Source organism: Oryzias latipes, chromosome 5 (assembly GCF_002234675.1).
Source record: "Oryzias latipes chromosome 5, ASM223467v1".
NCBI classification, from domain to species: domain Eukaryota; kingdom Metazoa; phylum Chordata; class Actinopteri; order Beloniformes; family Adrianichthyidae; genus Oryzias; species Oryzias latipes.
In genome coordinates this window covers 25,406,050-25,423,488 of record NC_019863.2, presented here as the reverse complement: position 1 = coordinate 25,423,488, position 17,439 = coordinate 25,406,050, and the positions used below count along the sequence as shown (strand labels likewise).

The following is a 17,439-nucleotide window of genomic DNA, read 5'->3' as shown; positions in this document are numbered from 1 at the left end:
CCGAAAGAGGAGAAGGGCCCGCTTTAAAGGCCAAAGTGTGAAAACAAGCAGTTCATAGAGGGGGAAGTGTGGATTAAATGCCTTTTTGTTGAGATCATTAGAGTATCACTTCACTGTCAGCCTGACCGAGGGCACTTAACAGGTTGGCTCCAAGGCCTGCAGTGAGAAGACATGCTGCTGCCACAGTTCCCTGCTGCTGCTCTGTGAGGTGGTGTGGGGTGACCTCCTCAACCGTTAGGTTGACCTGCTTTTCAGATTAGCAGGTTTGTGGTTCTTTGTCAGCAGTGAAGTAATAATTTTAAGAAAAGCTTACGATGTTGAATTTTTATTAGCAGAAAGGTTACTTTAGAAAAACTCACCTTCCTCTTTTCAGTACAAAAGCAAACACCTGGACTTTGAGCCACTATGAGGACTTTAGTGTTCTCCAGCATCTGCTTGTTATGTGGGATATGAAACTGATCATAATTTCTGTTATTTTTAACAGGCGTAAGTTAGTTTCAGACTCAAGTATAAATTAGATTTGTGGGCAATAAAAGTATCTTTGACTTTAGGGTTAATTTACTTTCCAGGGTTTTAAGGTACTTTCTTGGCCTATAAAAAAATGTTTCATAAAAGTGAAAGTATGTTTTTTTTATTGACTGGTGGAGATTTCAAAGGTATTGCATATTACTTTCTGTTCAAGATTAATCTATTTCCGTAAGTAAAGTGACACGACAGAAATTTAGGTTGTTGCCGACACCAAATTGAAAATGTTTTGCATCAGTTTTGTCAAAGAGCGAAGAAAATTCTGTTTTTGTGTTTGTTTGTTTTTTAATTTCAGTGAAGTGATCTATCATTCGGCAAAGCTGCTTTCTAAGACTTTTCTTTGTTAAAAAGACAAAAGCAGGTGCAGGAAAGGCTGCACCAATGGGAGGTGCCGTTACAGACCTCATGCCCGGGATCCTACGCTGATTGGTTATTAGTTGCCCGGGAGGCGGGGTCTATTTCCCTTCCTATAAATGTATGGCAGCACATTCGCTTTGAGTGGCCAGAACGCGGGCAGGTTGGGTGACGTCGCGGGGACTCACGCTGCGTGATTTTCAGGCGTCATCAGGTTGTTGTAACTTTGCTCAGTGAGACTGGGAGGAACATTTAATTATTTTAACAAAGTCGACTAAAAAGTTTTGGACTCCGGTCGGTTCAGCAGATGCCGGGTTTTCGTTTGCGCTGAAAGTATTCAGAGATCCTCCTCGGTCTGACCTCCCCGGCTGTCCAATGCTTCTGCATCAGTACATGAACGGATCCCTGGACGTCATGCATCCCACATCGCTTCAGAAAGACACCACCTTTACCAAAATCTTTGTGGGGGGGCTCCCGTACCACACGAACGACGCCTCGCTGAGAAAGTACTTCGAAGCCTTTGGGGACATTGACGAGGCCGTGGTGATAACGGACAGACAGACCGGCAAATCCAGAGGATACGGCTTTGTAAGTAGTCCCCCACGCGCGCGCGCATTTTATTATGATATGCCAACACTGCTACTTATCTGCCCTATGTTGTGTTTCGTTTCCGTCAAACACTTTTTCTGCGCATGACAGTTGTAGAAGTTTAAAACTGATGAACCTAAATTAGGCCTAAGTGCGCCTGCGTAGACCATAACGCAAGCGCACTTAGGCCTAATTTTTCATTGTATGGGTGCCTGTTGTTATAGCTTAAAGAGGATGAAGTTGATTGGTTAGTAAGTAGATTATATTTTAACATATGTCCACCCCCACCCCCCCACCCCCCGCCTCAAACTCCCCCCGTCTGCACCCCCAGCTTAGTGTCCGATGTGGGCGCGCACGCGCAACACAGTCTGAACTTCTTGCTGTCTTTATATGGTTATTCTGGAGCCAGAGGAGAGGTTGACCTTGCACACCCTGGCCTCCATTGTTGAGGACCAGATCACACGATTCCCATCGCATCTCGGCTGCAGAGGAATTTCTACATCAACAGCCTGGCTCTGTCCTGCAGGGAGAACTCACCGTTCATTCTTTCCATCTCCCAGTCTGCAAACACTGTATTTAAAAAACAAAAAAAAAGCATGCTCAGATCATACAGCAAAGTGGGGATTAAGTCACAAGTCCTTCAATGAATAGGGATCCCAGCGTGCTGCACTAACTTTGAAAATGTATGGATGATTGGTGTTCCTGGCAGGTAAAAAACTCAAAGAACAAAAAAATGCAAATATTTACCAGGACTTTGGAAAGACGCACCAGCTTAAAAGTATTAGGAAGCCAAAGAAGGAATGGAAAAACTATTTAGTGTGCATGTTTGCCTCTTAAGGCAGAATAGTAAGACAATTGCTCTCTGTGTTTACACATCAGCTCATGAAGTCGGAGAGAAGCGGTCCTGTGAGTCTTGCACCGATGTAAGGAGGCTGGTGTTTCAGGTTCAACAGGCTCTTGTCCATGTGGGCGCTCTCCTGTATAATACCCCTCATTTTGGAGTGATCAGCGCTTTATGCCAGGCCTGCTTTTCTGTGGGATGTGAAGCAACCTGCTAAGTCTGTTGTTGTATATGTACAGAGGTGCCTGACAGGATTGGAGGGACGAGCTAAGACACCCCTTCTTCTTAAGCACACTTCAGAGGTGGATTAGTAACCCCCCCCCCTATAACCAGACTCCTCACTGTAAACACTGCCTGGTTCCTTCTTGTGTGTTCACAACACAGACCCTGGAGCGGCTTTTGTTCCAGATCCTTGCACTACATAGAGGGACACAGCTTTTTTTAAAATATATTATGTACATATATTTATAAATCCAAGCCAACATCTTCTGCTCTGCCACATACAGAGGTGACTGTGTTGGAAGAGCATGGCAATCAAAACAGAAGGTTTAATCCAATGCCAGGAGGAGAGGACTAACGCCAATCTCCTTATATTGTTCCTAATTGGATAAGCTTCTTGTTGTTCAGATCCATATTTTAGCTGCTCTTTCCTTCATGAAGTAGTTGCTGGGAGCCTGGCGGCTGCTGCTGCTGTGGGCATTTTTTTAAGAGCTTATCCTTCTGCTTTATTTGTAGTTTTTGAGAAACAGGAAGAAAGCCCCAAAGGAGGCTTTCATGATTAGCCCGCACAGACAAAGGCGGGATTTGAAAAACACTGACAAATAATTGTTTGACGTGTGATATTTTCAGGTGACCATGACGGACCGAGGAGCAGCAGAAAGAGCCTGCAAGGATCCAAACCCCATTATTGATGGCAGGAAGGCCAATGTCAACCTGGCTTACTTGGGTGCCAAGCCCAGAAGCATACAGACAGGTGAGGGAGTAGAACACCGGGTCAGACACAATCCTGCTGGACAAATGAGAAGTGGAACAGCTGTATGAAAACTTTCTTGTTTATAAAGTGCTGCAAACTCAAGACAAACATTTGCGTGTCTTGATGTACCTGCTGATGAAGGAAAAGACTAATTTTGCTGCAGGCTAGGAACACAATCCCACCAAATTTGATATTTACATATCAACAACAATCCAATTTTCCTTGCGGCCCATTTGAAATAGTTTTTGGGTGGACCCACTCCAAGGGAAACCGTGTTTTTGGTGTTTTTAACATGTTGTGGTATTTTTCTCTTGATGGAGGACATTTTAAGAGAGTTGAGCTTAAAATGGTATTTCTCTATTCAAATCATTGTGAATCAGAAGGCCTTTTGTTGCCCTTGTAATGTTTGGTTGGGGGTGTGAGGAGCTGTAAACTAGCAGTAATAAGGGATGATGGGAAATGAGGGCAAGCTTATTCCGCCAACAGTCTCATCCACAATTCAGAGGCCAATTTCTGATGAACTTCTGCTGCTCTGTCCTAGAAAACAACACAGTACATTTAAAATTTCCTAAAAAGGGCATAAAAACAATAAAAAGACCACTACAAAGGTTTTTTTAAATAGACCAAAAGATGATTGGAGTGGGACTGACTGACGAGCTGTCCAGGGTCTACTTGAGGAAGCTTTACTGCTAAAACAGGCCCATTAGAAATTAGTCAAAAATTCTTACCCCATTGGCAGATTTTCTTTAAATAAATAAATAAATAAAGGATCTCCCAATGGGGTAAGCAAGAAAAACGTCTTCCCAAGAATTCTTATTTAAAGAAAAGACAAGTTTTCTCAAACTAAGATTATTGTGCTATTGAGAAACTTCCTTGCTTAGATTATTTTTCCTGCTAGACAGAAAATACATGTTTTCTCGAAACAAGGGTCTTTTTACTTATTTAAGATTAAGTTTTTGCATTATGGGATAGGCTCCAGCAACCCGATGACCCCCTAGCACAGGACAAAGCGGGAATAGTAGATGCGTGGATGGTAGTTTGTGTCTCTGTGCCCTCTGTGCATTGTTCTCCACTCCTCCTCTGTAAATGCAGATGTGCGAGTCTGACAGCAAGCCTCCTCTCTTCCAGGCATATCCTTGGGAGTCCAGCCCGTTCACCCAGCGCTCATCCAGAGGCAGTATGGGTAAGTAAGCATGAGTGGGCTCTTGTTATGTTCCCTTCTATTATTCTGTGCACAATGCTGATAGGCAGCTATTTTTTTTGACAAACAAAGCCGCTGGAAAGTGCATGTCATTTTCAGTGTGCACACGTAGCTGTGCCAGTATTCTATTAGCATATCCCAGTGGTGCAGGGAGAAGGTTCACATATACGCGGTAATAGAAGCGCGTTCCAGAGTTGAATGTGTGACTCACTTGTTAGCTTCTGTTAGGACCTCCTGACTCGTGTAGCTGCATGCGTTCACTGAGAGACATCCAGAAGAGGCTGTGTTGTGGAGACGGCCTCTGCAGCGTCCAGAAGAAATGCTCTGCTGAGCTCCTAATGAGCCTTTCACTGTTGGGATTCTCCCCTGCAGATCTTGGGTTACACGCTTCAAGTTGCAGCTGAAGGCTGCACAACTTTTTTATTTTTTTAAAAAATTTTTCCGCGCAAAATCTGATGACTTTTCAGAAGTAAAGTCATAGAAGTTTGTGTCAGTAGATGAATGTGGTGACCTAAGGAAAGACAAAATCAACCAATCAGAAATGTTTGTTACAAATCTACAAGAAAACGAGTTCTGAAATATAAATAATAGGTTCTATGTGAATATGGTTGATAATCTATTTATGTGTTAAAGATCCCTCAAGTGCTGCTTTCACATGAGGCTTGGAAACTTGTGTTTGAACAACCGCTTTCTAGGAAAAGTCTATGTAAATGCATGCATGCAAATGCGCATTTCGGAGGTTTTTAAGTCAGTTTTCAGGCTCTACTTATGCAGCCATTAAACGCATGCTGAAAGTTAAACAATTGGGGTCTCAGATTTGGTAGTCATGTATGGATAGTGTACTTTTCAATACACTGAAGTGTATTTAGAGTGTGTTTAGAGCATTTATCTTGAAGGAGAAATTAATAATTGCTTTGTGGGCCCAAATGGAATACTATGACACCAAGTCTTTCATATAGAAAATAGAGCTGTGAAAGAAAGTGTGTAACAAGGTTTGTGAGATTGCAACGCTTCACCATTTTGCAGCATGCCCTCATGCGAGTACGTGTGGTAGTATTGGGTGGCGACCGTCTAGTTTGAACACCTTATGCTAAAAGCGAGTTCAAGAGCCCACGTTCAACACGTTCTTGAATGCACCACACATGCCCGATGTGTAAGCAGCCTGAGAGAGACGTGGGTGTGTTAGACGATCAACCAATGGAAAAGTCAGAGATTAACCTCTGGGATGCTCTGTTAATTTTAAGTACTCTTGAGTTAGTTATAAACCAAATTAGCTTGACTTTTTTGGACGTATTCTCTTGATTGCCCGGGTTTCTGTTTGACTTGGTATCTATACGTGATGTGTTGCCTTTAATTTAATGCCACTCGTGTCCTTCATAAACACTGCAGAGTAATAATGAGCTACTATGGACTAAAGGAGACGATATTCAAGAAGTCTCAGAATCTCTCTTGTATTTTCTTGTGATATTATCGGTTATTGGACACAAAATATTCAACTGTAAATTTAAGTTTTTATAAAGATCTCAGAGCTCCAATCAGGACATGTCCCATTGTGTTCCAAGGCCCTAAAGTGAGCAAAGGGAAGCCCTCTTTCTCAATCTTCTACCAGATTCTGTCAGAACACAACTGGCTCTAAAACTCTGAATGCTGGAAAGTGTCCAGAGCTGCATATGAGAACTGGACTGGGTGAGTGTGACATCAGCCATAGAAATCCGCTTACTCCCTGCCCCAACAAAATAAAGTCAGTTCAGTCACCATTTTTTGGCGATATGGATGCCGGCATGTTGCATTCAGATTTCGTCAGGAAGTCTGAGTTGGACGGAGTCACAATTCTATGGCAACCAATCTCTGGAAGTTCACACCCCTTCCCCTTAAAATCGGGCTGACATAAACTGTCAAACATTTCAAATATTTGACGCAAACACACATACTTTTATTGGGCATCTGATTGGCTAGTTTATAACTTGATTAACTTGCGATAATGAAAAAAGAGAAAACTTTTGCAAAAAGCAATTTGCAATGATTAGGAGTCAGAATTGCAATGACGACATGACTCGCTATATACAAATAGCACTAGATAAACGTCATCATTTCCATTTCACTGTGACCGTTGCATTTAAATAAGTCAGCACAACCCGTAATATACCCCAAATGACCTGTGTCTACATAAGAGGCGGGCCTCTAACGTAACATGGCTCCACTTGATTGGTCAACGATGTGAAGGGCTCCATTCAATTGGTCAGTTGTGCTAAGGGGTGTATTTGATTAAATATTTCAAGCTGACATGAAATTGTTTTATCTTATGTGTAAATCTTTAGGGTATCTATTTATCGCAGTTTAGGCCAACTTTTGCAATCGCACAGGCTGATATACATTTGAAATGTATTGTATAGGCCTATAATGATGAAGTTATGGCTTTTTCTCAATAGAAGTCTGTGATTTTTTTGGCTTCTTGGAGCCAGCGGGTCCTTCTATTTGGACTGTCAGGGTGGAGGGGTCACTCAGTCCAGTTCTCAGTCAAGAGCCGCTGTGAGGCATGTGTCTGACAGGTGCCAGCTTATAACAACGTTTTTAAAATCCCCTAATCTCCCATGACCACCACCCCGGAGATGTGGCGCAGGAGACCCAACCACCTGTCTTTCTGTCACTGGGTTTCCTTTACATTGTGGGACAGTCCCGTCTGGTTTTGGTTACAAACCACAAAATGACATATGGTGCGAGGAGAACATGCCCTAGAAATAAGTTTTCAAACACTACCAGGATGCCAGATGAAGTGCCTGGTTTGTGGACGTACACGGCAGTGGTGTGGAGAAGCTGTGGAAAGCATCCTGTTGCTTTCTGCATCATTTCTGTGTATTTAATCTCATTTCTCCCATCACGGTTCTGCCGCTGCCACAGACGGGAGAGATTGAAACCTGACACCCCAGTGAGACTGGGAGACCAGTTGGGGATTTTCAAGGGAATGATGTCTAATGAGGCGGGTTGCTCCCTGGATATACAACCTCTTCAGGTGTCGAACAAAACACCCCTTCTGGTTTGAAAGAACTGCCCTGCTCCTCCAGAAGGAGCAGGAATATCAGGCCATTGTGAAGTGTTTCATTCCCTGGTCAAGTCTGTTTTCACACTTTGTCTTGCAGTTGAGTCATGCACCAAAGGTCATTTTGATTATGCCAAAGGAATATTTAGCTGCTTGGTGTGTTCTGGTCCGTGCTTTTCACAGCAGGTCATGATTGGGCCGTCATTAATGATGAATACCCCGGCTTGTACCGTGAGGAGTGCCAGGTCCAAGTATTTTCCTGTAAGGCTGTTTTCTGGCGTTCAAAGCGGCGCAGAGTCGGACACGCCGGTCAGCACAAAAGCAGCTGACCAGCCATCTTCCCGCTGTCATCCCCCTCCACTTGACATTTCTGAGGCCCGGGGACACTCTGACGTCCCCAACTCGCTTTTGTGCCAATTCAATGTTTTTTTTCCACCCCATCTTTAATATAAGAGCTGAGCATGCAGCTGACCCCACCAGCTGGAAATGAAGATGACCCACCAGCAGGTTGCTTCTTTTTATCCACACCATGTTGCACATGGGGATGATGGGGGTTGTATTCCCTTAGAAATCCATGTTGTTTCGTGCTTCATTTAACACAAGTTGTACGTTAAATCAGCGCTTCATTCTTTTTTAAAAGCTTGTTTGTCTGACCACCTCGCCCTCCCGGCTTCCTTTTAATTGCTGACAATCACTGCCAACCTTATATGCCTCTGTTGCCCTCTGCCGTCAGCTGATCATCAGACGATGCCCGCAGTGCTTGGACATGAGGGGGTGTGACGGTGCTTATCTGCCCGCACGCAACCATACCACACACCTCTTCCTCCTCCTCCTCCTCCTCAGCCAGGCTCTCTCAAAGGTGCCAGTGATGTCTTGAGAGTGCAGTGCCGTGTGCTGTGATGGACTGGAGTGCCTTCTTATCTCTGATGGTTTCTCTCCTAACCTTCCTGTGTGATATGAAGTGAAGAGGTTCTCCTGACTGCTGTGTGGCTCTCTTCCTATTATGGCATGGTTTTGGGGGGGTTTGCAGTGCTAGTTGATATTTCTAGGGGTGGGAGGAGGTGTTGGTGTGTGCATTTATTCTAAATATACTTGAGTGTAATTCCCTGTCCTGTCAATGCATGCTTCCATTTTTTATCCTCCACTTGTATCCCTGTCTTGATGAAAGCAAAACAAATTACAAGTTTAGTTAAGGAGCAGAAGTAGATTTGAAATGAGTTCCCAGTGTGCTTTAGTGTGTGTGAACGCTTTCTCTAAACCATAAAGTAGACACCGGTTTGCTATATAGATTATTGGAGTTGGTTTGTTTCCGTAGAAATCACAAATACTTCAGAGATATGTGCGCTGAGTTGAGGGTCTTACAGCTAAGTATGGGTTGGGGGTTGAATTAGAAAAGTTTTTCTTTTTTTTATATATACATACATATCTATATATATATTATAATAGATATTTTGTGCATTAAACAGCAGGGCAAACTGGACCACACCCTCCCCTCAAGCGCAGCCCTCACCATGACGTTACCCATGAGACCTGACACGACTTCTCTGCCAGTCTTGATGAGGTCCTTAGACACCGTCACCTGTGTGTGTTTGTGGGGGGGTGGGGGATTAGTAGGGGCGTTGCAATTGAATTTGTGTGATTGTTCTTGTGTGTGGATGTCTTTGGGTGTTTCTGTGCAAGTGTCATTGCGTGTGTGCATCTATCACTTTGTGTGTGGGCATATATTTTATGTGCGTGTCCATGTTTGTATGTTTGTCATGGTTTGTGTGCCCCCATGACTTTTTTACTTATGTGCGTCTTCTTGTGTGTATGTTCATGGGTGCGTTGTTTGTTTATTTGTTTTGTGTGCCTGTCTCTGAATGCATGTGAGTGTGCATGAGTTTTTTTAAGTACGTTTTTGTGTGTCTATGTTCTTATGTGTACATCTGTGTGTATCTTTTTTGGTGCGTTTGTATGGGAGCATGGGTTTTTCCATGTGTGTATTTACGTGCATCTTGTGTGTTCGTGTGTATGAGTACTTGTGTGTGAATGTTCTTGTGTTTGTCCTTGTGTGTGGGTGTGTTCTTGTGTGTCTCTGGGGGTATTCTCGCATGTGTCTTTGTTTGTGTTTTTTGTTTATGAGTTTGTGTTTTTCTCCTTTTGCGTGTGTTTGTGTGTGTCTCTTTACGTGTATGAGATTGTCTATGCAAGTGCCTGAGTTTTTTTCTTCTGTGCGTTCATGTTTGTGTGTTTGGGTATTGGGGTGTACTTGTGGGTATGTTCTTGAGTGTGCATGCGCTTGTGTCTTTTTCTGTGAGTGCGTGTGTCTGTCTTTGTGTGAGTTTTTCCTTATGTGTGTGTGTCCATGTTCACCGTTGTTCTCCACTTGGAGATCAGACTGTGTGTGTGTGTGTGTGTGTGTGTGTGTGCAGTGGGTGAGGAGCAGCAGCTGTTAAAACACTGTTGAGGAGCGAGTGTAAAAACCTGCCAGCAACGGCTGACTCTGTCATTCAGCCTCTCCACAAGTTCCCTCTCGTCGAATGCAGGAAACCCAACAGGTTTCGTAGGTTTTTGTTAACTGACACGGACGGAGGGTTGCATCACTTTCTGTCTCTAACCCTCATTGCTTCTCGTTTGTTTGCCCTTCGTATTTTATAGATAAATGTGTGTGAGAACAATGGGTCTTCATGTGAGAGCCTCTTGGTTCAGAACACAGAGGGTTTATATTTCCAAAGCACACACCCTCTTGGAGTAATGTAAACAATGGGAGCCAGGCACTGGGATTTGTCTGCTCTGCTGTCCTTCTGTCTAACCCCCCCCCTCCATTACGTCTGTGTGCAGGTTAACCCAGCCGTTCATCTACCCACAAGCATATGTGCAGCCCACCCTGGTGCTGCCCACTCAGGTTTCCTCTTCTGTCAGCACTAGCCCCTACCTGGACTACAGTGCAGCCTACGCCCAGTACGCCCAGGCCGCCTTCGAGCAGCAGTACCCATACGCCGCCTCCCCAGCCAGCTTCCTGAGCTACAACTACGCCACCAGCCCCACGGCTGCCGCCGCCGCCGGCCCGCCTGCCGCCACCACCGCTCCTGCCACCGTGCACCCCACCCTTCCCTCTGCCACCGGCCCGGGAGCAGCCTTCCTGCACTACACCCCGCAGCAGCACATCCAGCCGGACCGCATGCAGTGAGCGGAGAGGGGTGTGGGGCAGGCAAGAGGAGGGGAGGAGGTTGTGGTCACTCGCTTTTTTAAAAAAAAATTTTTTAGGGGGGGGGGCATTGGACTTCATACCCCCCCCCCCCCCCCCCTTTCCTCCTCCTTCCCCTCCTTCTCCACCATGGTGCTGTGGTCAGCAGCACCTTTCAGGTAAAAAGGGTGGGACTCTTGCACTATCCCATCAGGATGAGCTCTGTGCTCACTGGGAATGAGGGTAGGGGGGCAGTTGGAGTTCAGGTTGTGAAGCTAAACAACATACAGTATGTGGTCACTTCCAAGGGCTTCCAGAAGGTCACACTTTGCTTTTTCATTATTATTATTTTATTACTATTATTATTATTGTTGTTGTTGTTGTCCTGTTTTATATTATTAATGTCATCGTCTGTTCATCATTTTCTCCATGACCCGCCTCAGAGGTACTTACTGGGAGCTATCCTGCCAGTCTGAAATACCTGTGTTGGATAAGGTGGACACCCCTGCTGCAGGACATGGCGAGGGGGGGCATTTTGTATGAATGATGGGGAGATGGAAGTGGAAACATCTGGCTTTGCAGCATTTCACCCCATGAGCAACCCCCCTCCCCTCCCAGCATTGAGCTCCACGACCAGAGATTGCACCTCACGGACTCCAAAAGTTCACCTGTGACACACAGAAGTACCAGAACTGCATGATTTTTCTTTTTTTTTCATTATTCGCTCTACTCAAGAGGCCTTAATTTAAAAAAGTGAAACTCGTTTTGGGAATTTCCAACCGCACCCCGCCCACTGCAGAGCCAGGAGCACATGGCCCCCCTTGGCTCAACATCACATGGATGTGACTTGAGGTGGGACTAGTTCAAGAGGCAGTAGATAATCACAGTGGAGGGGCTTTTGTGTATCAATGAGAAAAGGTAGCTGACACTGAGCTTCTATATCAGTGTTTTATTTCTTTTTTTTTCTCAGATTGTCAATAAAGTGTTTCTTCTGACTTTTATGTACAGCATTTTAAGATGTCAGTCATCGTGTACAACTTACAATATTTATATGTAGGTATTTAAAAGAGGTACTAAATTAAAATAGCTTCTTTTTTTAATGTTCATTTTAGGGGTGGCTCTGAAGCCATTTAACATTGCTGCAGATACACACATTCTTTGTCCTGTTCTATATATATATATATATAGATATACATAGATATCTATATATATAGATTGATTTTTTTTTTTTTTTTAACTTTTGTTTTTTCCACAATGAATGTCTTTTACAGTTCCTTCAAACAAGCCATACCAAAAAAAAGAATAAAAGGATTTGTATTTAAAGGAGACTCCTGGTGTCGTTTTCTGCCTGGCACTGAAACTCTAAAATTATTAGGTCTTACTTTTTTGTTTATCATGCTCGTGAGCAGTCAGATCCAGCTCAGACAGGAGTGGGGGGGGGTACCTTTTCTTTTTTTTTTTTTTTCCTCTTATCAAGTCTCAACACCACCACCTGCCAGGCCCGCTGGGTGTTCCCTGGGCCGCTTCCTTACTCAGCACTACTGATAGCTTTGTGAAGCAACGCAAAAACTAAATTGTTAAACGGGGATCTGTGGCCCAAATTGAAACTGTTTCGTTTTTGTTTTTTTTCTCTGTGTCAAACAAGCTGAGCTGGGTCTGATTCCCAGCAGAGTTTCTGTATGTTCCTGCATACATCAGCGTTTTAGAAGACGCGTCACGTCTGAATTCATTTTAAGGGCCAAGAGGAAAAAAAAACTGCTTGGGCAAGGTTTGAAAAGATAAACACATCTATCATCTTTATGACATCAGATGTGCTGCAACAAACCTGCAAACAGAATTGATATTTTCTAGGGTGCTTTGAACTTCAGTTATTTCTTTGGACTGCACACAAGAGTTTCATTCTCTTTTATTATAATATAATCTTAATATTGTATTCTGGTCCAAAGCCTGGCTTTGTTTCTTAACTTGAGAATTTAAGTTTGAATTTTGGATAAAGTTTTGCAAAAAGGGTGTGACTGATGAAGTAAAATTCCTTCGGGGTATTTCTTTATCTTTAATTTCCCCTGAAAGTCAAAATGTGTACCATCTTGTATCTTAATATGGCAAAAGTATTTTTAAGTGCTTTGTCATCGTAAAGTGCTAGAAAAGCTCAGAAGTGCTCTATAAGTACTTTTGGATTTATGACTGAGAAACTGTGTTTGCACAATGTTTTAAACATGTATCTTTTGAGGTTTATTCAACAGAAATGAGTTATGCAAATGTATAGAAAAACAACTAGCACTTTACAACGGGGGTTACATAAGGGCAAGCTGTATATTTTCAGAGAAATTTCCTGCAACTTTTTTTTTTCTTAAGGTTTAAGTCAAAACCAAATATGGCTTTCCAGCATTTTTGCAGTATAAAACCAATAAATACTTCATGTGACCTTTACTTTCTGTTGATCGCCTGAACTAAAGAAAGGCTCTGCAACCTCGAGCACTTAAAGAGCCATTTGGTTCACTTGCTTATAGACCAAAATCCAGCAAGAACCACAAAGCCCCACTTTACCATTTTGAAAATAACTTTATCTGTGTTTTTTGTGAACAACATGCCGTTGTTTTATTAAATGTAGTTTTTAGCTATTTACAATAATTGGATTATGACTGTGTTACTACCTATTTCTATATTTAACTATTTTAACTTGTTTCAACAGAAGCACATCCAAGTTCCTTTCCAAATAAAATACACACCTGTGTCAAATGCAAAACACAAGGAAATCAAACATGGCATTTTCTATTATTGGAGGGATAAAGGAGGATGAAGGAGTCGCATGTGGCTCTGGAGACCCCTGATCTGAAGGAAAGTACCATTTCTACACATTTTCCTGCTTTGGATTCTTTCCTTTTTCAAGAAGAATTTGAAAGTGTCTATAAAGAAGTATATGTTCCACGTTTGTGGGATCAAGGAAAGCCTGTCAGACCATGTGTGTGTTTATGGAAGAACTGGAAGAAGCAAAAAAAGATGGATGCCGTCTTTTTGCTGAATCATGTCACATAACACACTCATGCTCAGCGGTATGGATGTTCGTGCCGTTGTGGTGTTCACTGGTTGTTACCAAAGTGAGGAGGCTCTTTCTCTTCTGTCTCTGTTTATCTACCCCCGCCGCCCCCCCTCTAGTTTGTGACCCCCCTCTCACATTTGTTCCTCTCCATGCTTTCCTCACCTCACTGCTGTCCTTCACTTTACATTTCTTCCTCCTCGCTATCTATTCTTTCTCCTTGTGATTCACAAACTGAAGCGGGCGTCAGCCTGACGAATGAGGTCGTGTAGGCCCCAGCAGACCCCTGTTTGTGCTGAGTCATCATACAGCGTCTCCCACTTGCTGATGCTTTGCATGCAAACACAGAGCAGACTCTTCTGTGTGTCGTGTCACGCTGACGTTTTCCTCTGGACTGTCATAGAAACAGTCCCTAGCTTATCAGGCCGCAGCTTTAATCAAGACAGAGAGAAGATAAACCCCCATGTTCTGCACGCTTCAATCCTCCTGACATGTCCTGCTTGCATAATGACATTTATAACACTTACTCTTACTTTATTACAACAAGTTAGATCTGTGAAGGTTTTCATTCCAGTCATGGCAACTGGATGGAAAATCTTGAGAAGGAAGATTTTACGTCCGGTTGCAATGACTTCATGTCTAAATGGGTTAATAGACTTATTCATCTGTAAACTTTCACAAAAATGAATTACACTCTATTTTCAAACTATATTTATGGTTGATTCAAGCTCTAAAAGATGAAAAAAAGCAAATGTTAAAAAAGGCATGTCCCAAGTCTGGCCCCTGGGCCGAATGCAGCCGATGTTTAAATTTATACTGGCCTACAGGCTTCTGTCATAAAACAAATACTGTAACACGCGTCCCCAAGCACTTTCTAAGAACCGCCATTTCTTGATTGTGATTACGTCAAGAGCCATTGGAAACCTGTACCAATACTTCAGAAACCAAATGTATTTGTTTCTGTGATCGATTTCTTATTAGGACATTTATTTGTGTTATTTTAATGGAAGCACTTAATAGGGAAAATTTAAACCAGATTTAATGTTGTGAACCTTTTATTTTTCCAGAGAGATTTTTTTATTTCATAGATGTATTTATGGTCTTCCAATGTGAAATTTGCACTAATTTGGATGAAAATGTATTTATATTTATTTATGTTTTATGGCAAGATCTGAAAATGATACCATTGCAGTTATTTTTATTAAACAGTTTATTTGCACCTGTTGTTATTAAAAGGGTTAAAAGATTGCACGCTGAATGGTTGGCCCTCACAGATCTTCACCCAACCAAACATGGCCCTCTTTTTTCATACAGTTTGGACACTGTTCACCTAGAAGCAAAGGTTTAAAGACCCACTTAGATAAAAAATGATGTTTTTGGCGTTTTTAATATGTTCTTGTGGCTTTTTTCTGATGAGAGAGGACAAATATGAAGGAAATTAAGCTCTAAGTTCCATTTCTGAGTTTTCTTTATTCAAATTGTTGCCAGTCAGGAGCAGATGGGGAAAAAGCTGCGTTTTAATAAGAGCTTTTTTGTACAAAATATGCTGGGAGGGCCACCTGCTCTGCTGAGGGGAAGGGGGGCGGGATCACGCTGCACCAACAGTCCCGCCCACAACTCGGAGGTGAATTTCTCATGAACTACCGTCGCTCTGCAGAAACAACACAAGTTTTTTGATTTTCACACAAAACAGCATAATTGTAATTTAAAAAAAACACTGGCAATGCTTTTAAAATAGATCAAAAGATGATTAGAGTGGATCTTTAGATGTCTTTGAATCTATTATTTGTTAAGACCGAGGTGCAATAATGGATTTTGAGTTTTGGAGTCTGTAAACAAACATTCCTTTCACTTCGTGCTAATTTTTTTTTTGTATTAAATTTTTTCTCCGGCTCGGTGCTCCTCTAAAATACCTCGCGGCTTTCATTTCTCTGGGCCTCCTTTGAGTCCGGCCCCAAGGGGGGCCTGCCTAGACCAGGGGGGCGCTGATGCTGCAGCGTCAGATAAGCCCCAGTTTTGTGCTATGTTTGTCAACAATCTGAGCTCAGAAAGCATTTCCTCCTCTGTGGGCTATTTGTGCACCACCAGGTCATTCAGATAACACGAAAGACGAGTCTGAGGAGAGCAAAATAAGGAAGAGAGGAGACCTCCCCGGTGGGGGAGGGCAAATTGTCCCTCTCCAGCTTGATCTGTGCAGACGCTGAAAGAACAGACAGTACAAGTCTGAGCAAAATTATTCTAAAGGATGGATGTCAGGCCGTTTTAAGTATTGAAATTCAATCATCTAAAAAGAAAATCAAAATTAAACCAAAGGTGAAAGTTTAAGTATTTGACGCAGACAAAAAAGACAAATGTCCTTATATTTTTGCTTTCAAGTAGATGGTAAATTAAAGTGGTTTTATGTGTTTTTGTAAAGTGTTTTACTAAAAAAGGAGTTACTAGAAGACGTCTGTATTGAAAGAGGCATTGTCCATTTTTCCTTTGAGCAGCCACAAACCCTTTTCTGTTGCAGTGGACCCGAAAAGTCTTCAATTTATCAGTAGCTTTTGCAGATATCTAATAAATCCAGCCATTTGTCAAACATATTTTCTTGCACACTTTTCTACACACTTTCAAAAGTGTGTCTTTTCTGTGTAAAGCTGCTAAAGTTCTGCAATAACAAATGTCTCAAGCCCTCACATAGCATGTGATGAAAAGGAACAGGAACAAAAAGCACTTCTAACAGTTTGAAAGGCTGCCAGTTGCTTCTAACAATCTGTTGGGAAGAATTCAGCTGGTTAAGCCGGTAAGACTTTGTACATAGCAGAGCCATAAACTGTAGGACTTTTTAGGCACTTGACTGTCCTGCAGCCAGTTAAAAGCAGTCTGGGTCTCAGTTAGTGGAGGAATTTTGAGAATGACGAGAGTTGTTTTCCCAGAATTAGAACCAACACTTTTGAAAATTCTTGGAGAGAAATGAAAATTGTTTTGAAGTAATTCAACTGTCACATGCTTTAACATCACGCAACAATTATTGCAAAGCTTGCTCACTAAAGTGGCATATTAAAAAAATTCCGCATTTCCTTGCCAATGCATCAGCAGTGAGTGTGTACAAGTTTCTTCTTCTAAAGCCTCATTTATGTTGTGAAAAACACACAGGTACTGGAGCAGCAGACCTCACTGTCCTGAGGTCTTTTCTTGAGAAAGAAATGCTTATTTTTCCATGTCACCAAGTAACCTCAGCCTGCACATATTACAACACAGTTCCAGTTTAGCTCTTCAGTCAAGTTTACGTTTCTGTCAGCTTTTCATAATCTGTCTTTTGGGTACTGTTACACTATTGCAGTAGGAGTGTAACGATTAATTGACTTAATCGATTAATGGATTTCTATTCCTACCAACAAACCAGATTTCTGTTCATTAAATCAACCTATACCGCTACAAAATTGTTTGAAAATGAAATTGATTATATTGGTGTAGGAAAATACCCTTGGGATTTAGGTACAGTAGGTTTATTCTACCATAACATAAAATTGATAAAGTGCATCACAGCGGACATGTGGTGGCGGCAAAAAATTATCAAGCCATCATTACAGTCTCGTGTGTGGAAACACTTAGAATTTTGACATGTGGCCATACAGTGTGGGATAATGTTCTTTGTACCTGAATATTTATCTCTGAGTCACACTGGTTGAATTTTTGGCTAAAGATGTCCTGGATTGTTTAAAATGAACCAAT

The 17,439-nt window shown here is 42.4% G+C and overlaps 1 protein-coding gene across 1 annotated transcript; it reads left to right on the top strand.

The window, feature by feature from the left end:
- The first annotated feature begins 1,010 nt into the window (after positions 1-1,010).
- Positions 1,011-12,013, top strand: LOC101160403 (RNA-binding protein 38). The gene is made up of 4 exons (XM_023955143.1): positions 1,011-1,467; positions 3,158-3,281; positions 4,410-4,464; positions 10,340-12,013. Exons 1-4 carry the CDS (start codon positions 1,255-1,257, stop codon positions 10,686-10,688), a joined length of 741 nt encoding a protein of 246 aa, XP_023810911.1. The 5' UTR covers positions 1,011-1,254; the 3' UTR covers positions 10,689-12,013.
- The last annotated feature ends 5,426 nt before the right edge of the window (positions 12,014-17,439 follow it).

Excerpts from the sequence above, each read along its gene's own strand:
- LOC101160403 (XM_023955143.1), top strand. The coding sequence starts at position 1,255 with ATGCTTCTGCATCAGTACATGAACGGATCCCTGGACGTCATGCATCCC. Across the intron at positions 1,468-3,157 it reads AATCCAGAGGATACGGCTTT|GTGACCATGACGGACCGAGG; the intron begins GTAAGTAGTCCC and ends TGATATTTTCAG. Across the intron at positions 3,282-4,409 it reads GCCCAGAAGCATACAGACAG|GCATATCCTTGGGAGTCCAG; the intron begins GTGAGGGAGTAG and ends CCTCTCTTCCAG.